Source organism: Python bivittatus, unplaced genomic scaffold (genome assembly GCF_059951505.1).
Source record: "Python bivittatus isolate LINGU-HERP-01145 unplaced genomic scaffold, Pbiv_v1 ctg000080_np1212, whole genome shotgun sequence".
NCBI classification, from domain to species: domain Eukaryota; kingdom Metazoa; phylum Chordata; class Lepidosauria; order Squamata; family Pythonidae; genus Python; species Python bivittatus.
The window spans coordinates 28,609,038-28,633,028 of NW_028277035.1; the positions used below are offsets into that span (position 1 = coordinate 28,609,038).

The following is a 23,991-nucleotide window of genomic DNA, read 5'->3' on the forward strand; positions in this document are numbered from 1 at the left end:
CCAGTCAAACACTTTCTTGCCTTCCTTGCTGTTGAAACATTTCATTTGACTATTAATAGCTTGCGCTTTCATGGAAAGAGAGAACTGTGGAGGAATTACAAGGTATACATTTTAAAGATTCCTAAATTATCAATACTTGTATTAGATTGTCGAATTACAATATGAATAATTGCACCCAAATACAAAAGTATCAACTTAGCATGCACTATATCTTTATATCAGTGACTTAAAAAAAACCTATCAATGTCAATTCTTACTTTGAATATGAACCACAGGAAGTTTTAAAGCATAAGCAAATAGCGTGGGCATTCAGTAAACTCATCACACCTCAAAATGCTTAGTAAGTAGAAATGCAAATTAATAAAACCCCCAATTATTCAAATTACCTTTTTCCCTGATTGCTCAATTTGATTTTAAAAACCCTAAATAATATAAATACATCTCCTCAGATGTGAACTGGAGCTCAAACTACATTTTGCTGAGCATGTGGTTAGAAATCCTTACTTGGAAATAGAATTTTTATGCATTTATCCAACTTACAGTAAAGATACACAGATACTTTTATATAAAAGTACACAGGAACTAAAGTATTCATGATTTTGGGGGAGATGAGCATATAAGTACTTTCTAATGGTTTGCGGGGGGGGGGTCAGTTCCAATACAGTGTTTTGTCCTGTTTTGTGCCTTCAAGTCAGTCTTGACTCCTGGCAACTCCCTGGACTAGTCCCTCCAGTTTTCTTGGCAGGATTTCTAGGAAGTGGTTTGCCCTTGCCTCTTTCCTAGGGCTGAGAGAGAGTGACTGGCCCAAGGTCACCCAGCTGGCTTCGTGCTTCAGGCGGGACTAGAACTCACCATCTTCCGGTTTCTAGCCTGGTGCCTTAACCACACCACCACACTGGCTCTCTAAAAGATAAAATGTGTGTGTTTATGTCTATGCATGTATGTGTGCCTTCAAGTCAGTCTTGACTCCTGGTGGCCGCCTAGACAAGTCCTTGCAGTTTTCTCAGAAGATTTTGGAAGTGGTTTGCCATCACCTCCTTCCTAGGGCTGAGAGATAATGACTGGCCCAAGGTCACCCTGCATGCTTTGTGCCTCAGGTAGGACTAGAACTCATGATCTCCCATTTCTAGCATCTTAACCACTACACCAAACTGGCTCTAATATGGTGTTAGCTAGTTCATAAAGTTAGCTAGTACTCAATATGCAAGTTAGTAGAGTAACAAGATTAAATACAAGCAAAATGCATCACAATCAGTAAACAGAGAACTAAAAGTGGCTTCAATAGAGATTCCTGAGATTTAATCTCAAATAGTGATTAAATAGGCCTGGGTAGGATCATCAGCAGTTTGAGCTATAGCCGTGAAAGCTGGTAGGACCCACAAACCAAGGTTTACTTGAGTACTTCAGTAACGAGAGAGGAAAATCCTGCTTGGCAATTCCTCACAGCTCCCAAAGATGGCATGCCCCTTGCAGTGGAGACTGATATGTCCTGAGCTTATTATGTCTGCATCTTCTTTAACCCTAAAGCAGTGTTGGCTGGCTGGGGAATTCTGGGAGTTGAAGTCCACTCATCTTAAAGTGGCCAAGTTTGGACAACACTGCCCTAAAGGATATGGAATTGTGGCAACTTCCTTTAACTTCTGAATGGCTACTAGAGGCCTTATTCTGAGGAATGTTTTCCTCTAAAACTATACACTATTAAGTCTTAGAAGACCACTATGTTTCCGTGCACAGTCTTATTTTTAATTACCTTCCTCTCCCCCATGTCCCACCCCCAGCATTTTAATACTGCAACTATTTGGTACTTGTCAACATATTTATTTTTATTTATACACATATTTATCTACACATACACACACATTTATTTAATTGGGGGGAAAACTTCAGCAGATTATTTTTTTATCCAAAGAAGGGTCTTTATTCAGAAAAATCTTCAGAAAAATATACAGTCATTTAGAAGCTCTAATGAACATATGATCCCAAAGTTGTGACACTGCATTTCACAATCTCAGAACACTGGTCAAGGTTCTTCTTAATTCTATAGAATTTCTCCACATATTCAGATCGACTCAACAGTTCCACAAAATCTTCATCGTGTGTTATCACAAGCAATTGAAAGTTACGCTGGTGAGATCTACTTTTGATTATCCTTTAAAGGAAAAACAAATGTTGCATTATATAAAATAAAAGCTGATTTAATCCAGAATGCACACTTAATCGATCCTTCTATTACATTTTATAATTAGTTGAGAGAGAAGTACTGGGAAAAGTGCACCTCAGATCGCTGTAAGGCCATTAGTAGATCAAGGAAAACAGAGATTTGGATAGTCCTGATCCAATTAGAAGTGGTGTTGGGCAAGTAAGAATGCACAGGACCTATCCGGTTCTATTTACCAAGCACCATTTATATGTGCTTTCTGTTAGATAGCTAAAATATTTCTATTTGTTAAAAACTTTCCTCATTCCCTTTTATTCCTTTAGCCATAAAATTATTTCTACTGCTGTTATATTGCCAATTTTTAGAGCTGAATTCCACTTCTAAATATTGGAACCTGCTGGTTTTAAGAAACAAGTGTATCAAATTCTACATCATGTCTTTGGATCAATATTTTCTACTAAACAAGCAGTGAGCTGCCCATGAGAAGTCATGAGTTGCCCATGAGAACTTATGAGAACTCAGTTTGCTGGGCTGGGGCTTATTTCCACATCATATAAGCCAAGAGTAATTTTCCTCACCCAGCACTATGATCTTCACCAGAAGCACTGGAACATTTGCCTTAGCCTCAGTAGTTGTTCACTCACATGTGCCTAACATGGAATGGATTGTGAAAAGTAGTTGAACATAGAGGAAGTACTTCTGCTTTTCACACTGGGATGGAGGATATCATCATGGTCTCCATTTGGGAACAAAAAAAGTGGTAGATAAATACAGAAAAGATTTGCCTGAAACTTCTAATGCTGTTACCATTTCACATGCAGAGAAGTACTTGAATTACTAGCTGCTTACTAGGCATGGAAAGTCTCCACAGGCTTAAACTTAAAATCTGCAGATACTTACTCCACCAAGGCATGTGCAAGAGATTCAATATTTTCTCGGTCAAGATTGGTGGTAGGCTCATCCAATGCAAGAATACCACAATTGAGACAAAAGGATTCAGCTAGTGCAAGACGAATAATGAGGGAGGCAAGAACCTAAAATTAAAATAAATATCACCATTTAATAAATGGGCCAGAACGCAAATGTATTTAAAAACAGTGCAGTGGCAACACTGTGACTAGTACTTCCCTAATAAGTGAGAAATATGATCTACTGGAGATGCTAAGGGTGCTGTTAAAGATCCCTAGTTTTTTTAAATAACTACCATGTCCAAGCTTTGCTATGGAAAAAAAGAACTACCATATTTGTAGCACACATTAATTTGATGCAAGTGGCTAAGCTTCTTACCCCACAGATAAAGGAAACCTTGATTAACCTTGTCTTTCCATGGCTGAAAGTATCCCTGATAACTTGTGTGCCTTTACAGCAGAGTAGTACTGAGACAACATCTAGCTTATCTTGATTGATCACCCTTTAGTTTTTCCATAGGCTGATCCCCCCATCTCTTGGGAGGAAAATTTGGATCCACTAGAACATTTGCTATATGGAAAAAAAGACATAGTCTGGGTATACACATATATTTATAACACATGAAAAGGCCCTTTAGAGAAGACTACCACCTGGGCAATCTCATATTGATCACCAGCATTCCCTTTGCTAGCATCTTATTTTTTAAATGTATAAATTAAAAGGTCTATAAACTCAAATCAGCTGAGTAGCTTTCTCCTCTGAAGAACAAAAAAAGGGAATGGGGCATTTTGTAATCATTATCCTTACAGTTTTCTTAGTAGATTCTCTTCTGTTTCAAGAATTACTATGAAAATATTCATATATTTCTGGATTATCAGTGTGAAAGCTTAAATGTGAGCTACAGCATGTTCTACTTCAAATGGTTACACTTGAGAAATCTAAGTAATAAATTTGATTACGGAGCAAAAACAATACAGCAATCATGACTCATTAATATCATTACTTTATGAATTCAAGACTAAGTGAATGTATATGAAAATTTTATAAAAATTAAGTTTTTATTACAATAAGTAACATCTAACTACAGTGGGTATATTATGTCTTCTTTTCTGAACCAAAAAATATTTGAAAACAGCTAGGTAAAATGCATCCATAACAGCATCAAGTGCTTGCTGAGTTTTAAGCAAACCACAATAAATCTGCAACCATATGCTATGGTATACAAATATAACATTTTTTTCACCAGTAAAAAGTTTTTCCCATCTAGCAGCCTCCCCTGCACTTTTCTCAACACAGCTGATGCGGTTGACACGGTTTCACTGTGCTTTGTAATTGAAAGTGTAATGGGTGATGGTCACTGAGCTGTTAATGAGGACCTGCTCTCTCCCTCCAGTAAACATTTCCTCCCCCCAAATTAAAATACAAAAAAACTTTGCTTAAATGCAGCTGACAGACTCCATATATATTTTAGATATGCAGAGTGGGAATTAAAAGTAACATTTAAAAAGAGATTGATGGGAAAGAGTTTCTTCCCTATAGCAAGGGTGTCTAACCTGCAGCCCACCAGCTCCATTTTTATGAATCTTTGCATCCCTGCATGATTTTTTGCTTTTTAAACCTTAAATAAGCCCTATTTAGATACATTAAGTCTTACCTACTTTTGGTTAAAAAAAAAAAAAAGTCCAACTCTTACAAGGATTGCTACAAGATGAAAAAGAGTTTCACTGAAAAGTTTCTGTGACAGAAACCACCACCACTGATAATATTAAGATACTAATGCTAAGCATTGGGTGCAACTGCTTTCCTTCAGAAGAGATTTTCAGTCCCAAACTGGATGGCCATATTTGAACAGCCATCTTGCATTTAAGTAAGCTAAAAGAGGAATGCATCCTGTGCTCCTACAAGCAGCCATTTTACTCTTTCATTTGCTCATGTCAAAAACCAAGCTAAAAAAATCTTCAGTTTAACTATAGTTTCCTTATGTCAGAATGGTTTTGGAAGCAGACATGATATGAAGCTGTTCTAAAACCATGGACCACAGCTCTCTGTACAGAAGAATATAAACTGTAGTCAGATGGAGACTTCCTGTTTACACAAGTGACAATGTGAGGCTTATTCATATTAAACACAGACACTATCATCTGAATACAGTTACTTAAGCAGCTCCACACGGAACATTCAGGTTCAAGACTTATGTTTTCCATAAGTCTTCCCCTGGAAAAAAAGGTGAATTGATTCTTTGTTCTTTTTCATTCTATGTTGCTTCACTATTTCTGAGTTTACTTTTTCAACCAATAGTCTAGAATGTGTACCTAGTAAAAATGTCTATACATCAATGGATTGCCACCCAAACTATATGCTGCTACATACCTTTTGGCCAGCACTGCATCTGCCTCTCATATCTAGAGCAGTATCTCCTTTCATCATTACTACTCTATAATTGTAACTCCTCCTTTTGTCAGAAGCAGAGATATTCTCATCAGCATCAGACCGAATTTCTATATATTCAATATCTATAGGGGGGAAAAAAAGGCAATTCCATACAGTTAGTTGCCAAAGCAACTTTCCTTACCTTAAAGCATTTTAAATGTATCTACACACTAAACTCCACCTTATTCCCAAATAGGCATGTCATTTGCCCATAATATAGACAGTAGCTCAGAGTTTTGTCAAAAGAGGGTCTTTTTCCAGATGTTGTGTGTTTGTGTGCTTATTTTACATTTTCATTTTGCATATGTCAGCAAGGAGATGGATTTTCCTTACAACCCACTCTCCACTGCAGTGCCCACAAATTCTCTTTTCACAAGGTAAATGCTAAGGGTATTACTTTTTAAAAGGAAAAAGAAAAAAAGAAATTTCAGAATGCAGAATTCTGGTAGCTCAGCAGTTGCCATCTGTAAAGAGGAAAAGGAAGAAGGTAATGCAACAAGGCAAGTAACAGGAAAGAATTTATCTAAAAGCATCAACAAAGATGACTCAAAGGGCAATGCCATGCTGCTTAATATGGAAGACTGTATTACCTCTCAAGGACCCAATGTATAAATCTATTTTTATCTTAAAGGAAGATGATCTCAGAACTTTATCTCCAATTCTTTGCATCCCCAATAAAAGCTAGTGCATATGTGTGTGTGTGTGTGTGTGTGTGTGTGTGTATTTGTACCTTGTCCCCTGTACGTGCTTCTCCACAGGTCACGAATTATCTTGTTAATTTCTTCCATTTTCATGCTATGAAATGTCATTATTGCTCTAAGAGATGGAAAAGAGAAAAGAGATTTTAAAAATGTCAGTTCCTTTGCTTTCACTATACTCTGACCATGCAAGGTTATGCTTCAATATTCAAGAATTGATGCCAGAAGTATGCAAAAAGGTCTAATATAAGCATGAGAGAAAGACTATCTTACTTGGAAATTGCATTACTAAAATCCCATATATTGAATCTTGTAAGATTCCTTCAGTTATTCTTGAGAGGTGTTATAATAAATCTCACAAGCCATTTCCAAATAATTAACACCACAATCCAACAGAATCTGGGTTGCTGATTTTAATGGATCCATGAACACTAAACACAGACTAGGACTATGGTGTAAGCATTCAGTGTTTAAGATTGATCATAGATAAAGTCATAAGTAGAAACAATTCAGAAATGCTCTGCATTCACTTAAATAATCTTTTAAAAGAACAACTTGATTTTAAAGTAACAAATTTAATCAGGGAATATTTAAAGGATAACATTTATTAATAGTAATTCTGAGTTTCAAAATGCTTCTCCTTCTTACAGAAGCATAAGCATATGTAATTATAAGGTCATATTTGGAATATAAAAAGGCCACTGACCAAGTATGCCAAATAAAATAGACATACAGCTCAGTTCATATGTAACAAGAAACCCAAATTCCTGGTTTGTGCCCCTGCAACATGAACTGGTGTCACTCCTCCATTGCTGAGAGCAAGCTAACAAGCCAGGATTTCTCATTTTACTTCTCAGGATATTCTGACCTTAAAGTGGCTATTCCTGAACAAATGGAACTTCACAGACAAATATCAAAGCAAAATAGCTAAGCTATAATTTACTAAGAGGTTCAGCATTACTTTCTGAAAGAAATTCCTATTCTTTTTTTACTATACACATTAGTTAACATGGCAAGGAAAAGAACTCTTCTGGCACGTTACAAATTAATACTATTATTTATCACTGAATCTCTATGATACTACTCTTAGAGATGCAAAATTTCCAGAAATTTTGAACACACAGGGAAAAAAAGGATTGTTTCCTTTTTTCAGAAAAAAAAACCTACCCCAAATTTTGTTTTGTTATGTACATAATTTTTATTAAAGAAACTTTTAAAAGAACAAAAACAATACAAATTTTGAAAGAGAAAAGTAAGGAAAGTGAAGAAAAGTAATAGGTAAGTGAAAAAAAGTGCAAAGAAACAAATAGGAAAGAGAAAGATAAAAAAGAAAATAGAAAAGATTATAAAAAAGAGGCTTCTGATCTTCTTAACAGCAGTTATAAGTAATTTATATTTTACCCTCTCTAAGGTTACAACATAATTTCCTTCTTTCCATAATCTACCCTTTCTAATAATCAAACCCGTAAATCACAAGTTCATTTTTTTCTTTTTTCATTAAAAAGGCCATAAGGCCACATTCCAGTCACTAATAAACATAGTTATTATCCTTTCTCTAATCAAACAAGTCAATTTTGCCACCTCTGCTAATTCTGTCATCTTTACCAGCCATTCCTCCATTGTGCGTATTTGAGTCTTTCCATTTTTTGTGCATATAATAATCTCACAGCAGTTATCATATATAAAAAACAGTCTTCCATAACTTTTTCTAATTGTCTATCCATTAATCCCAACAAGAAGAGTTCTGGTTTCAACTGAATATTAATCTTTAAAGTTCTTTGTATCGCTGTATGTATTTGAACCCAAAACGATCTGCTTTTTTGTAAGTCGACTAGGCATGATAAAAAGACCCTTTATGTTTTCCACATTCCCAACATAAATTTGAAGCACCTTTTTACATTCTAGATAATTTTTCTGGAGTCATGTACCAATGGTACATCATTTTATAAAAGTTTTCTTTAAATTATAATATAATGTGAATTTCAACCCTTTCAGAAACATATTTTCCCACTGTTCCATCAGTATATTATGTCCAAAGTTCTTAGCCCACTTTATCATACACTATTTCTCTTGTTCTTCCTCCATTTCAAATTTCAACAAGTTTATATATTTTATCAATTACATGTTCATCATTTGTACATAGTCCAATTTCAAATTCTATCTTGTGCTGTTTAATTCCAAATGTCCTGTTAATCTCCTTTAAACCTTTCTCTTAACTGTGCATACGAAAACCAGTGAAAACTAAATCCCTCTGCAGTCAATCAATCTCTTGATTTCATCTTATATTCTCCATGCTCTTGTTACAACTCTCGATAACCATCTTTCTTTGCCTGCTGTTTCTTTTCTATAAAATGCTTCTTGTGTTGAGACCCATACAGGCATTTTTGGCCACAATCTGGGTTTATATCTATTCCATATTCTCAATATGGCACTTCTAATATACTGATTTTTAAAAGCTACACTAACCTTATCATACCACAGAAAGCCATGTCATCCAAACCTCAGGTCATGCTCTTCTAGTTCTAAAATTCTCTTATTTCTCAGCAGCACCTACTCCTTTATCCAAACCAAGCACCAGGCTGCAAAATACAATTTCAAATCAGGCAGACTTAATCCTACTTGTTCCTTTGCATCTTGGAGGATTTTATATTTAACCCTTGGCTTTTTCCCTTGCCATACAAACCTAGATATATCTTTCTGCCATTGCTTAAATGGTACATCAGTTGTCAAAATAGGTTTTGTTTGAAACAAAAACATAATTCTAGGTAATACATTCATTTTTATCACAGAAATTCTCCCCGTCAATGACAACTGTAATTTCTCCCATCTTAGCATCCTTCTTAATTTCATTCCATGTCCTAACATAATTGTTCTGAAATAACATACACTTCACATTAGTCATAGTAATATCCAAGTATTTCACTTTTTTCTCAATCTTAAAACCTTAAATCTTAAATTTTTTCCATTAAGTCTTTTTGCTCATGGTTTTTGTTAACGTCGAGGAAAAAACCCCCCAAATTTTGGAAAAAACTGAAATATACCTAATCTTCATTTTAAACAACTTACCAATTTAGATTCACAATACTATCTTAAGAACATATAATGTAATACAGATAACTTGGCTTACTCATACTGTTATCATGTTTGATATATTTATTCAATGTAAAGGTATAATTTAGACAAGAATTTACTAACTGGATTTACTTTGAAATACTTTTAAAACTTGCTTTTCATGCCCTTTCAGGCCTAGGGAAAAGCAGATCCACTGACATCAAGATAAAAAAATCAGAAACACAGAAGGCCACATCCAAATCAGGCACTAAATCCCTTCTTTACTGAGAACAGCACTGCCCCAGGATAAATTTTGCATTTGAGGGTTATACTGCTCTGCTGGTGCTCACTCTGCATTTATTATTCTAAAAGAAAGTATTTCATTTTTAAAAAATGTTTTCAAAATATTTCAATTTTAGAAGAAAAAGACGGGGGGGAGGGAGAGACATTTCCCAATTTTTAATGCTTTTTCCCCCTGAGCCTTCACATCTTTAGTTACTCTATGACTGAGTACCTACTGTTAATTAGGGTAAAGATCTTTGTACTATCTAAAAATGTATCTCATTTTTCTTAATTGTTTATCACTTCCCTGTCAAATCATAGATATATGGTCACTACATGCATCTGATTACATGGAGCATAGTTCCCCAAAATTCAAGCTATAATCAATTTGTTGGTCTTTCGAGATGCCACACGCCTTGTTTTTGCTGCAACAGACTCACCGAGAGCATTCGGTGATCCGGACAGCTCCACCCCAAATGGTATTCAGGGATCCATTAAAGACCTGGCTATTCTCCCAGGCCTTGGAGCAGCATGAGGCTTGAGCCCGTTGGATGGGGTTTTGTTTGTTTGTTTAGATGTTTGTTTTCAGGCCACACAAAGTATTTTCTTTCTCTGTTTTTTGTACTTTCCCCACTTTTTTAAAACTGTAAGTTGCACACAGTTGTTGGGAGTCAGATGGCCTCAGAATTGTGCAAATAAATAAATTGTAGGATTGACCACAGCATTTTGTGCTGTACAAGCCAGGAACTGTAGTTAAATGATAAATCCTGACCATTTACTTTCCTCCACAAAGGGAAGAACAAAACCTGGTACAAACCCCTATGCATATCTTGCCTTAGAAAATGCAAGTGCTGGCTAACATAATATTAATTATGGCCAGTTTTAAAATTGGGTGCAATTAACCTGATTGGGGTGCAAAATAAGGGAGCTAGGAAAATGTTTTAAAACTATGCTACTCTAATAAAAAGTTGAAACAACGATGGAGATCTCATTCCAGTACAGCTACAAATCCTTCTTAGTAAAAAAAAAAAAAAGCTTTTGTATCCTTCCATTATGCTTATAGCTGGTTGTTTAACACTCTGGAAAACCCTACGCCATATTTTTGTAATGTTAGCAGCAAAGGCAAAAATGGAAGAGATATAATGGAAAATATAATTTGGTAGATGGTGTAATATTGCCTAAAGATGTTCCAAGAACTGTTAGTTTCATTGTTCTCATTAGTTATATTTAGTCATGCTTCCGTTGTAACATTGGATTTTATAGCAGCTCTTTGCCTGATAATATCAGACTTTTAAAAGTTGAGTCATGGTTATTTTTACTAGTGAACGGAGTTGCATATTTGGGTGCATCAGATAAAAATACAGAAAGAGAAGCATATTTGCTTATCATGTTTATTCTTATCATGTTTTTTAAAATATGATAATCCAAAAGCTTTCCTTTTTTAAAAAAAGAGAGGGAGAAGTTATTATTTTATTTTTCGATTTCGTAAGTTACTTCTTTTCATTTAGGCTGACAGAACTCACAAGCAACATTAGATTTTAATGTGAAAATAGCCTTCAATTTATTTTATACTACAAACTGATTATCTTTCACAAGGCAACTACAAAACATCTGCACCAGTTCTTCTGACCAATTTCTTTTTCCACTGGAATCCTATGTCCTTCCGTATTGTTTAGAAAAGTCTCTAGACCTTGCAAAGGATAGAAAATAAATTGATTCCTCTAGGGTTACCTCACAAATTGCCAGACTGGAAACCCTTAAGGAAATGTCTGGTATGGAATTTCTGATCCACCACTGTTTTAATGCCACAGTAATCAGAAATCAGTCACAACGTAAAAAGATCTGAGCAGTTTTCACATACATACTGTCATTGTAGAGGGACTAAACCTTTTGTGCCTTGCGCGCAAACCTTTCATTGAGGTGGAACCTTATCCACCTCAATGAAAGACTGCAGAAGCACTTGGTTATTGCTCTGCCAGTCCTTCTTCTCCAGACCTACTTACAGGCATGGCAGTTCTTTATTTTTCAAGATTCCAAACTGAAGGGACAGAAGAACTAAAGTGCTCTGACGTGTGATATAGTGGTCATGGCTCCATGCTCCAAAGTCTGTTACTCTGCACTATCAACAGAATTACAGTATAGACTGTGTGAGTTGGAAGGGATGCTATAGACTAGTGTTTTTCAACCTTGGCAACTTTAAGATGTGTGGGCTTCAACTCCCAGAATTCCCCAGCCAGCAAGGACCATGTAGTCCAACTCTCTATTCTGTGCAGGAACCCATTAAAACATCCACGACAAGTAGTCATCCAGTCCTGCTTGAAAACCTCCTACGAGGGGGATTCCACCACCATTCTAGTCGGTGCCACAATTTAACAACTCTTACTGTCATGGAATTCCTTCTAGTGTTCAGCCTAAATCTCCTTTCTTTAATTTCAACCCAATGGTTCTTGCCCTGTTCTCAGTTTTAATAGAAAATAGATCTGTCCCCTCTTGCACATAACAGTCTTTTCAATATTTGTAAACTGCTATCCTTTCCTTTCAGTCTATTCTTTTTTATGTGAAACATATCAAGCTTCTTTAATCTTTTCTACTAAGGTTTGATTTCCAGACCCTTTTTCATTATGGTAGCTCTCCTCTGAACCTACTTCAGCTTCTCTACGTCCATTATAAAAGAGGGGTATTCAAAACTGGACACAGTTCTGCAAAAGTGGTCTAATCGCTGGGTGACTTTGGGCCAGTCACTCTTTCTCAGCCCAACCCACCTTACAAAGGATTGTTGTGGGGAAAATAGGAGGAGAGAGCATTATGCATGCTGTCTTGGGTGGTACAAAATAAAGGTGGAATATAAATCTAATAAATACATAAATAATAAACATGTGCATAGTAAAATTGCCTCCCATGATCTGGGTGGAGTGCTACTGTTAATGAAGTCCATGACTGCACAGCCTTTGAAGCTTCTCCCATAGGCTGCTCATGTTCAGGTGGGATCCACTAATACTTCTAGATTTTACTCACACATCCTATACCACACCAGATTTCCTTAATCTATACCAATGCTTTGATTTTTGAGTTGGGAAATTCTCAGACCATGTATCTGTCACAGCTGAACATTATCTTGTTGGATTTCGTCCAATGCTTAAACTTACCAAGATCATTTTGAACACAACTTTGTCATTAATGTATCAGATAAAATCTGATTAAGTATCTTTCCCTTCAATCATTTATAAATATACTGAATAGCACTGGACCAAGGACAAAGCCCTGGGAGATCACACTGAATTTGTCCCTGCAGGACAAAGCTGAACCATTTAGGCACAGACTTTAAGTGTGGTTGTTCAACCAGCTGCAAATTCACCAGCAACAGTACCTCCTAATCCACATTTATCCGTTTTGTTCACAAGGATATTGCTAGAGACAACATCAAATACTTTACTGAGTTCAAGTGCACTACTGCCAACTGTTCCCTATGATTACTAAACTAAGGATAAACTGATGCAACTTGTTCTTGACAAACCCATGCCGATTCCTAATAATGGTGGCATTCTTTTCTAAATTCCTGCAGATACGCTCCTTATAATCTGTTATAATACTTTACTCGGTATAAATGTTAAACTAAAAGCTGGTCTATAGTTTCCCAGGACTTTCCTCTTCCCTTCAGAACAGTGGAAATATGTTTATTCTTCTGCAATCTTCAGGCACTACATCAGTTCTCCAAGGAGTTTTCAAAGAATACAGTCAGTTCTGCCACTTTTTTAAAGGAGGTAATTTGTTTGGACCTATAGACTTGAATTAATCTAAGGTAGCAAGGGTGGGTTGTTACTATATATCAGTCCTGAGCTATGTTCCTCCCACCCAACCTTCTTCAACCATGTTAAGAGGTTCTATCCCTTTTTTGAAAGAACCAATGCAAAGATATTAAGGAGATCTGCCTATTCCCCATTATTTCTCCACCTTCCTCATATAGCAGACCCATAACCTTCTTGATTCTTATTTTTGACATACTGTACATCTCCCCTTCCCCATCCAAAATCCCATCTTGTTATATTTCACATCCTTCTCTGGCTCTTCTCACTCTGAACTTGAGCCTTTCTGACTCCATCTCTATGAGCTTGGGCTCTCAGTTTGTTTTCCTCAATTATCTCCCCCTGATTTTCTTTATATAACCCCTTTTTGCTTCTTGTCTTGTGTACGCCTACTATTCATTCATACAGGTTCTTAACCTTTATTCCGTTTTGATTTCTCATGGAGGTTACTTGTCCTTGTGCTTTCAGGATCTCACATTACTCTTGAGCTTGCTTATCCTTGTGAATGAATGAACACCCATCTTTGTGAAGCCAAGGTGCATGACTGACTTCTTCCAAGTTTTCCTCCTTTGATCATCTAGAAATCCAACCTATTGTGGCCACTTTTTCCCCAGGTGCCTGGCACCTTCACTCAGCTGACCAATTTGTCGATTGGAATTAGATGTAGGATCTATTGTTTCTTCTTCAGCCTTTTGAAAAACTAAACTTTCAGCGGGAGACATCATTAATCTGTGATCTTCTACTAAGGGTTTGTTTTTCAGCAGATGTTGGATAGCTGAAGTCTTCCATTACCACTATATCCTGGCCTCTTGAGAACTGGGAAAGTTAATTTGGAAAGGCATTGTTCACTTCCTTTACGGGCAATTGGGAGGGGGAAAATAAGGGAAGAATTTTTTCTTCCCCTCTGAGGATCTCTGTCCCCACAGAAATAATAATACACAGTACAATTGCCTACACTTATTAAATCAAAGCTTGAATACAAATTGTCCCTTTAATATATTTCGCTAATACAGAATGACTAATTAGAGGTATATGTTGCTGATCAACACAATTTCCCAACTAATGTAAATAGAGAAGCTATCTAAATTAGTAATAAGATAGTTACCAAAAGCTGTTATGTAACTCCATGATTCCAGAAAGTTTTCCCAAAAAGACAGTGAGAGAAGTAAAAGCAACAAACAAAATAGCAAGATATAGAACAGAGAAAGTCTTACACTTTATCCACACATTCCTGCACACTCACATACACAGGTCCTCTTCATCACTAAAAGTGTTGGATTCTGATCATTTTCATCAACCTTGTTATGGAATACAGAAGACAACTTGGAAAGAGATGTGGCTGTTCTTGGGCAGTTCATGGCCTGATTATGCTTTTATCCATAGTCATATCTTCTTGTCTCTGGCTTTTCACTATTTTAGTCCACCCCAGCATGCTATTGCATGCATCTGTGCATTCGGATGGCGTGTTTATACAGGCAGTCCCCAGTTTAAGAATGAGTTCTGTCCCCAAGATTTGTCCTTAAGTCGAATTTGTAAGCCAGAACGTATTATTGTATAATACTGTATAAGTAGTAATTACTTATGTTAATGTTATGTTAATTGTGTAATTAACTTGAATCACTGTATATTTAACTCGAATTTTGCTACAATGTCCTTAAGTCTGTCCTTAACTATGGGTCATCCTTAAACTGGGCGTTCTTAACCCAGGGACTATCTGTACTTCATTAAACTGTTCACTAAACTCATTATCCATCATGACCACTAGAAAAGGTTATTTGCTGGGCAAGTCTGCAAAGATTATATTCTGTTCAAACATGGACTCTCTTTGGTTCAGCTAGGCCTTGGTTTCTGTATGTCCAAAGTATCCTTCCAAGAGGAGCCTGTAATAATCTTCTGTTGACAATTTATTTTCTATTTATCTTAGCAGAATTCAAATTCTGGTAACTGGAAGATATTTTATTGTAAAATATAATAATATAAATTGTTGTATAAATTGTTGGCTTCAAGGAAATAGAACATGCTGTAAAGGCAGAAGCAACAAGTAAATGCTACTAATGCAGGAATCCAGCAAAAAACTAAGAGTGCTTATGAGGTGACCCTGTGACTGTCAAAGATCTTGAACTTTTTCAATAGGAATAGGAGGATCTGGAATTAAACTCTCAGAGCTAAGGAAACTGAGAATGGACAAAAAGATCAAGGGTGCACTGTACCAATCATAACTGTAAGTGTAACAGGTTTGATGTTGAAGTCTATTAAACAATTTGCATAAACATACAGTAGCATGATAAGTTGATATGAGTCTGGAACAAAATGAGTTGATAGATTCCACAGTGCAGGGTAGATACGTGATTCAACCTGTGGACTGGCTGGAAGGAGATTTGTCTCATATTTCTCATTCAGGAATAAAATCTAGAATCTCATCTTAATCAGTAGTGTGAGCCAGTACTAATAGAGGTAGTAATCAACCTATTACTGTCAGAAGTGTAGAATGTGGTAGCAACAGGCCACTATTAAGAAGCACTAGTGAAGAAGGCAAAGTGAATTGCTCACACTTCACACCTCCTCTTTCTCTTATCCTTTTGATTCTCGTGTTCAATCAGTCCTTTGCATTTAGGACCACATCCTGCAGTATTAAGAGACTTGATACTGATGTGGTGACGGTCACCATCACAGGAGACTTAGCATAGAGATACTTATTGCTGCCAATATCTTCATATCCATCCTATCCACCCAAATAAGCTCTTGTAAGTATATTAATGATTTGTTAAAGAACAGCCAAATGTTATTTAGTTTACTTTGCAATTGAAATATTTTTGGTATATGACATTACTCACTGATCCAGTGCTTTGTAGTAAATGTCAAGATCCTTGTTTGCCAGTTCTGTTGTTCTCATAACTATCATCATCTCTCTATACTTCTCTTCAGCATCTTTAAACTGTTGTTCTTTCAGTTCTCTCTTACATCTCAGGATCTCTTCCTCAAATCCATGCTGCCGACCAAGTGCCAAGCTGTGGTTTCTTTTCAAATCCTCTATTTTTTCTTCTAAATGTTTTTGGTCTCTAAGTAAAAAAAAGACCAACATACAGTTCTATTATTACACTTATGAGCAAAAAGCACTGCCAACTTGATTATGAAAAAAAGGAATATACACGAGGAATTAGGGCACTATGGAAGCGGAGAGGACATCTAATCTTCAACACTGAGAAAGAAGCAAGAATCCCCATTTTAAAGTAAGTATAATGCAATGGAAAACAAATTGTGAAAGTGTAAAATGGAATAGGAAATGGCATTTTTACAGACTTGTGTATTAATGATGTAAAGGCATTACAATAACCTGTATGAAATACATCTAATTAATATTTACAGTTGCAAAGTGTATTCACATCTCTGAAACTAAATATTTTGGTTTGTAGAAGGAGACTAAATAAAACAGAAGAAAGTATAGCCTGAATTTGGCTGTCCATAGTTTATAGCTTTTGTCTTATTTCTTTTTTAATCACTTAAGCAATGCTGTCTCTACATATATCGGCCTCTAAAGGTGGAACATCTGCAGGAGTTCAACGCATAGTCATTGCAACATTATAGCAACCTTAATACAGGGCCATTCAGCCTCTGCTTAAACATTTCTTTTGAGGAAGTGTTTCACAGTTGAACAGCTTATAACAGCTTATATATCAGGACATTCTTAGCATTAGTTTCAAATCCCTTACTTGTAACCTGAACCTGCTCACTTGAGCCATGCCCTGTAAAGCAACAGAAAATACTTTTGCTATATTATGTTTCAAGGATTACAATAGCTGTCCTACATCAATTTAGCCACTCCATGCATCTGATGAAATGAACTGTAGCTCATGAAAACTTATGCTCTTTAATAAAAATAATTCATCTGAAGAGGTGCTACTAGGCTCTTCCTAATTAACAGCTGACTTATAACTGTAAACTTACAGCTATACGCAAGATGTGGAAATTACAACTGATCTATGTAATTGTTTTAATGGTTTTAATTATTGAAATTGTTCACTGCCCAGAGTCACTTGGATTGAGATGGGTGGCTATAGAAATTGCATAAATAAATAAATAAACCTATTCATGGTAATAAATCAATGGAGATGTCACCATTAGAGGCAGTGCACTTTGTAATAGGACATGCTGAGAATAAACCACAGAGGAAACACTGAAGTGCTATTTATGATTACCAGAAGCAACTGTCTAAAATCAGTCAAGTTGATTGCTCATGCTACAATTGTTGAGAGGAGGAGAGAATTATCTAATCAAAACAACAGGAAATTCTTTCAGTCTACAAGCAATTCCTCTATCACGATGCAGTCACTATGTAAATACTTGTGACCAAATAAGGAAAAAGAGTTAAAATGCAAATACTTGAGGTCTAATGCCTTTGATTTAAGAAATGATTTTTCTTTATAAAGAAAGCTCAAAATATACCTTTTCAGTTGTGGTACTTGCATTTCCTCCATCTCCTTCAAATGCTGCTTTATGTTATCTTCAACTTCTTTTAGATCTTCATGTCTTTTTCTTAAAGTAAGGTTATCTTCTAACCATCGTTCCTGAACCTAAATTGAAATAAAACTGAATAGTGAATTATTCTACACTATTTTATCCCATTACAATCAAAAGAGCATAAGCAATGAGTTGTTAACAAGAAGCTATTGTCAGATGTTCTGCAAGTTTGCAACATCATGATCCCTTAAAATGATAAATCAATTTTAATTTCATGAATTTCATGAAAAAAATTAAATAACCAACCAACCAACCAACCAACCAACCAACCAACCAACCAACCAATCAGTTGTTATTGTTAGACAGATTTGACAAGCTGGGTGACCTTGTGCCAGTCATTGCCTCTCAGCCCCAGGAAGCAGGCAATGGCAAACCACTTCTGAAATCTTGCCAAGAAAACTGCAGAGGCTAGTCCAAGCAGTTGTCAGAAGTCAACTCTGACTTGAAGGCAGCAACAACAACAAAAAGTTATTTTAACTGAAACCTGAACTGAACATTTTTTCAGATAATGTCCTATGTACAAGAAGAATCTTGAATAAAAAGATAGATGTAGAATCACACTCTGCATTTTAATAAGCAGAAATTACTTCCACCACAGAATAAGTCCTTCAACTTTCCACGGCAGATTCTGAGGCATATAGGCAACACATAGAGAAGCAAGTCCCACTGCACAAGTGGATGTCTGCCTAACACTTCATTCAAGTATATTTATTCAAACAGTATAAATTATCTTAAAAAATTCACACCATTGTACTTTGTTTTATGAAAGCAATAGTTTTCATTAATGACCCTGATCTTTGAGGTGGAAGGAACTTATTTATTTCTTATTTCAGAAGAAAGATTTCAATGGACTATAATGGAACCTTAATGAAATTAGTTTTGGGGAAGCAAGAACCTAATTCATCAGATGAAAAAAAGTGCTAGGATTATATAATTCATATGGAGGATAAAGCAAGTTCCAAAAGAGAGACCTAGTGTCCTGATGATTGCTGTGCAACAAATAAATGGAACATAAGTTTATTTTTTGAAATAACATAATACTATAAATCCTTAAGACTTGAGAAAACATTTGTACCTATGCCAGTTTTCTATCTTCACTCATTGTTCCCTGATGCTAATACACATGCAAATGTAAGGCACAGAGTACCACCCAATACCTTTTGGTAGAGCAGGATTACAAGTGGTATTTTCATCCTCTTACTGCTTTGTGTTATTGTATTTGGCTACTTGAGATTACTAGTAAGTAGCACTCACACGCTGTAAGCATAATAGGCATTTCTGCTACACTTCAGTTACTTCCTAAGTACAAGAGGATTTTATTACAACCACTGCACAATTACATTATAAAGCCTCAAGTTAAATTATTGTCACTTGATCTATTAAGTTCAATAATAATTATCAGCAAATATGATGCAATTCATAAAGTAGAATATAAGATGTCGTAGTAGTTCTTGACTATTACGATTTCAAAATATAGTATTACTAAAACGTAGAGGACACTTTATATATAGTCCATATTGATATATTATTAGATTAATGGTGGAGACAAAGGTACCTTTTGAGTATCAATATCTTGCCTAATTGTTCCCATTTCTTTATTTATCTTCTCTTTCTTTTCCTCACAATCTGCTAGCTGAATTGTGACTTTCTCCAGTTCAGATTCCTTTTGCTGCAAAAGACAAATAAACATTTCAGTGTTAAAAGTTACATGCAAAATTTTCTGAAGAAAATTTCTGAAAAAAGTTTCTGAAAAATTTTACTAGTTATTATCTTTTTACTAATTACCTGCTTGTATTCTTCTTTCCCTTCTTGAATATAATTCTCAATCTCTTTCATATAGTTACGGATATTTTTAACTTTTTCTTTAATGTCATTTATCTGTTAGAAATGCATAAAAAGTATGCTTGATTCCAAGAAATATAAAGTTATAAATCAGTAGTCAATATTATTCAACAAATGTACACTTCAAAACACTGTAGATTCTAACTGCATCTTACCTTAATTAGAGCAGAATGTTTTGGAGAAGGATTATGAAATTTATTACATGTTGCCCAAATTCAAGGAAATAAAATGTTTCTTTTTTCTTACAGGTCAATTGTGATTTTTACAATGATTACTATGAAGATCCGCAGGTGTCTGGCTGTTATGTTTCATCCCCATCCCCTCCCTCTGGCAATGACTTATAAAAGGAAGACGGATGAGTGGAGGGGGAAGAGCTCTATAATATTCTTTGGGGGAAGTACCGTTCCAAATGTAGATGCCCCACGGCTTTATAACTGTGGAACTGGCAACTTACTCTTAACTTCTTTTCTAATAATCCTTAGCACAAATATATGTTTTCTGCTCCACAGCTGCTATGCAGTACAGTAGACTGATATTAAAGCCGAGCAAATCCTTTGAAAGAGGGGTTTTGCAGTAAGTAGAGGCATAAAGAAAGCACTTTTCTTCAAATTGTTAAGGCAGTTGCATCTTTTCTTCAGTTCTAATATGTATCTGAAGGATTCCATTTTAAGAACTAATTATTCCCATCGTCTGCTTCCATTTCCTTAAGAAACTGAGAATCTAGGATACTGCCACATGGCCGTTTCACTATGTTGGACCCCAAATCCCTCACAAACTGGTTTGAAACTAACCTTTGAACCCCTTCACTTCTGATAGCTTCAAGTTGCTAAGTACAGAAACCACCAGTTCTCCCTCCAGCTGACCAACAGGAGAGATGCAAAGAATATCCCACGCTCCACATGACAAAAATCCCCTTGACCCAATACACACAAAAGAAAAACAAAATAAATAGTCAACAACCCCACCCTCTTCCCTCCCTTCAATATATGTTATGTGTATTTATCTTGTAAAACAAGGTACAAGAACTTACAATGGGGGAAGTCTTCCTCTTTTGAAGGTAACATGCATTCTATTTCTATTAAAAAGCCTCTTATTAGTTGTGATGCTGCAAGAACATGACAGGATTTTTGCAACTACACATTTTTCACAATAGCTCTAACCAAGGCTGTAGTTATCAGTGTAGAATCTCTGTGTGTATGAAGAATGGGGAGAGTGTAATAGCTCACCACAACTCAGAGGCTGAGTTTGGGGGAGACTGCTTTTATAAGGGAAAATCAAGACAGGCACTTAAACACTGTGAAACTGATGAGAAACAGACTTGAGTTGTAGTTTAACTGGAGGACACAATATTGGGACTGATCTAGAAGTTGCAGTGCTCAAAAACAATGACATGACAGATTTTAACTAAAAAATCGATTCTTTACAACAGGGTTCCTCAACCTCAGCAACTTGAAGATGGGTGGACTTCAACTCCCAGAATTCCCCAGCCAGCCATGCTCTACAAGAACCCTGCTCTACAAGAATATATAAATCAACTCAGGGCCAGCACCCAACCTTATCTTGTGTTATTTTGTAACTTGTATTCTTTTTGTTCAACAACTCTTCTTTTTCTTGTTGTAGTTTTCCCAAAGTTGCTTCCAAAGGAGATAACTGCTCTTTTGCTTCCTGAAAAGAAAAAAAAAAAGCACACGACTATATCCTTTTTGTTTTAGAAATCTGCTTTTTGTCTTTACAGATACACATTACAGTCTTGCAGTGATTGAACGGAATGTATAAAGCTGAACTAAAGTGAAACAAGGGAGAAAAACTCATGAGAGCCCCAACAGGTTTTTAATTGTATATTTATTTACTGTTTTTAACAAGTTGTGAGCTGCCCAGAGTCCCCCACTGGGGGGAGATGGGTGTAAGACTAGGCTGAAGCTGCCACAACCTAAAGATGAAGCAGCCACATAAGCAGAGAGGACAAAAACCAGGAATCTTGTCTATGAGATCCCTTCGGGGAGGTAGATAAGAAGGAAGGAAGTCCTTAAGGAAACAAAGGAAAAATGTGACCTGAACCAGACAAAAGAAGTTGGGCCTGAGTGCATGGAAACCCCAATCCCATCAACAACTGCCAGACTTGTGAATCAACAAAGCAAGAACTTTTGGGGATAAAAGGGGCCCCAAAGCCCGCCCACTCTGAGTTGAGTCATCTGAGTCACCTTTGGATCCAGACTTGGCGGCTTCCATCCCTCTAGCTAGTGCCTGGCAGCCTAGTTCGGAAGGACGTGTGTAAGTGTGGATGAGCGTGTGTGTGTATGAGAAAGAGCAAATGTACCTTGCAACCAGTAAAGTTTTGCTGTTACTTTAAATTCACTGGGTCTCCGTGTATTACAAAGAACCTTTTGTGCCTCAGTATTCGGTTGGAAGTGATTTGTGTGTATCCCTCATTATTTCCCGGCTGTTGACCAGGGCTGTGTGTCGGTCTGCTCCAGCCGCACCTATCTGGAAACCCAGGTAGAAAGCAAGGGGGGCTGACAAGATCCGTGTCCCTCAACAGGCTGTGAATGTGTGAGTGAGTGACCATAAGCCGAACCTGGGAGCAGCATGTGTAACATGGGCGGGGATAAATTTAATAAATAAATAAATATAAATAAATATTCCTTAGGCATTTTACCTTGATCTCTCTGTTTAAAGACTGCACCTCAGTTGTTAACTCCACAGTCTGTTCTTCAAGTTGCTGTTGACGCTGCATGCAACTAGAAACCTGAAGCTTCTCAGCTTTGAGTTCATTCACTGTGCACCTTAAATACTGGACTTGATTTTGTTGGTCTTGTTTAAGTGTCTGCTTCAGTTCAATTTTGCTAGTAACTGCAAGCAAAATGAAAGGGAAGCACTTTTTAGTAAGCAAGGAAAGAATACAATGTTCATTTTAATTTGATGAAATTGTAACTAAAGTAGTATAAGCCATGTTGACCAAAATGTGCTTTGGAGCATATTGGGCACCTGGCCTGTGATTCCTTAAAGCAGTGACTTCTTTCCCAGGATCAGCAGCTGCAGCACAAACCTAAGAAAGGGTACGGCTGCTTTAAGGAGTTACAGGCAAGTTCTATGTAGGTGTGCCAACAAGTTTGAAAGCAACTTTTTGTGTCTGAATCTGAATTAACAAGTGCAGTGCTTCAAAGTGGGCACAAATATATCTAGATTCTTAAAGTACAGCTGCCCTCCCAAGAAAAGATGTGTTTGCTATTAGGAGTTGCAGGCAGAGGCAATACTTGTACTCCTGCACTCCTGAGAACATGTTTTGGGCATCAAATCCAAAGTCCTGCACAGTCATACTTAAGGCTTTGCTTCTTTTTAAAATAGTACTACAGGTAGTTCTTGTTTAATGACCACAATTGGGACCAGCAACTCCACTGCTAAGTGACGCAGTCATTAAGCGAGACATCACATGACCACGACTTGCAATTTTATTGCTGACTCTGCTTGTCAGAAGCCGGCTGCGAAGAATGCAAATGGTGATCATGTGTCCGTGGGATGCTGCAACAGTAGTAAACCCCCACCAGTTGTGAAGTGCCCAAATCTCAATTATGCGATTCTGGGGACACTGCGACAGTTGTAAGTGCAAGGACTGGTTGTAAAGTTATTTTCTCAGAGCCATTGTAACTGAATGGGCAGTTGTTAAGCAAGTACTACCTGTACTGTATTTCTATTGTTAGCTACCATATAGGAAACTTCAGCTAAAGACTACAGACTGGCAAAATTTGATTAACAACTTTCTTATTTATTCTGATGTAAGTTGTGATATTGTAGGGGGTTTTTTGGACAAAGGGGTTACTAGAGATACCTTAAGATTAAATTTAGGTTGTAGTCATCACACCTGAAACAAGAGGAATTTTAATGACCTAAATTAATTATAAAGTATAATGTGTATTTTTTTTTTTTTTAATCTGCGCTCAGTTGTTACCGACTCTGCAGTGACTGCTTGGACAAGTCCTTTTGCAGTTTTCAAGGCAAGGTGTTTCGGAAGTGGTTTGCCAGAGCCTCCTTCCTAGGGCAGAGCCCAGCTGGCGAGCGCAGGAGGCGGAGTTTCCGTTGCTTCGCGCCCTTTTTGGGCGCGTGTGGTTTTTCACGCTTATCAGCAACTGTTCCCGACTCCTTTTTCGCAAGGCGCCGCCAGCATTTTTCCTCCCACTGGAGTGAGAGTCCCCATTTATCTACTCACGTGAGTTTTTGAACTGTTGGGTTTACAGGAACTGGGGAGGAAACAGGAGCTCACCCTGTTAACGCGAAGGCTGGACTCGAACCGCTGAAGCGTCGA

General features: G+C 36.7%; 1 protein-coding gene across 1 annotated transcript in view; it reads right to left on the reverse strand.

Annotated features, from left to right (window-relative positions):
* Positions 1–1,805: 1,805 nt before the first annotated feature.
* RAD50 (RAD50 double strand break repair protein) overlaps positions 1,806–23,991 on the reverse strand; it is a 54,247-nt gene continuing 32,061 nt past the window's right edge. The window contains exons 17-26 of the mRNA XM_088133728.1: positions 22,348–22,541; positions 21,246–21,356; positions 19,635–19,727; positions 19,405–19,518; positions 17,775–17,902; positions 16,166–16,390; positions 6,228–6,313; positions 5,438–5,580; positions 3,059–3,192; positions 1,806–2,149 (exon numbers count right to left, since the gene is read on the reverse strand). Of these exons, the coding sequence (XP_087989854.1) occupies positions 1,963–2,149; positions 3,059–3,192; positions 5,438–5,580; positions 6,228–6,313; positions 16,166–16,390; positions 17,775–17,902; positions 19,405–19,518; positions 19,635–19,727; positions 21,246–21,356; positions 22,348–22,541 (1,415 nt within the window). The 3' untranslated portion in view covers positions 1,806–1,962. The remainder of the gene's footprint in view (positions 2,150–3,058; positions 3,193–5,437; positions 5,581–6,227; positions 6,314–16,165; positions 16,391–17,774; positions 17,903–19,404; positions 19,519–19,634; positions 19,728–21,245; positions 21,357–22,347; positions 22,542–23,991) is intronic.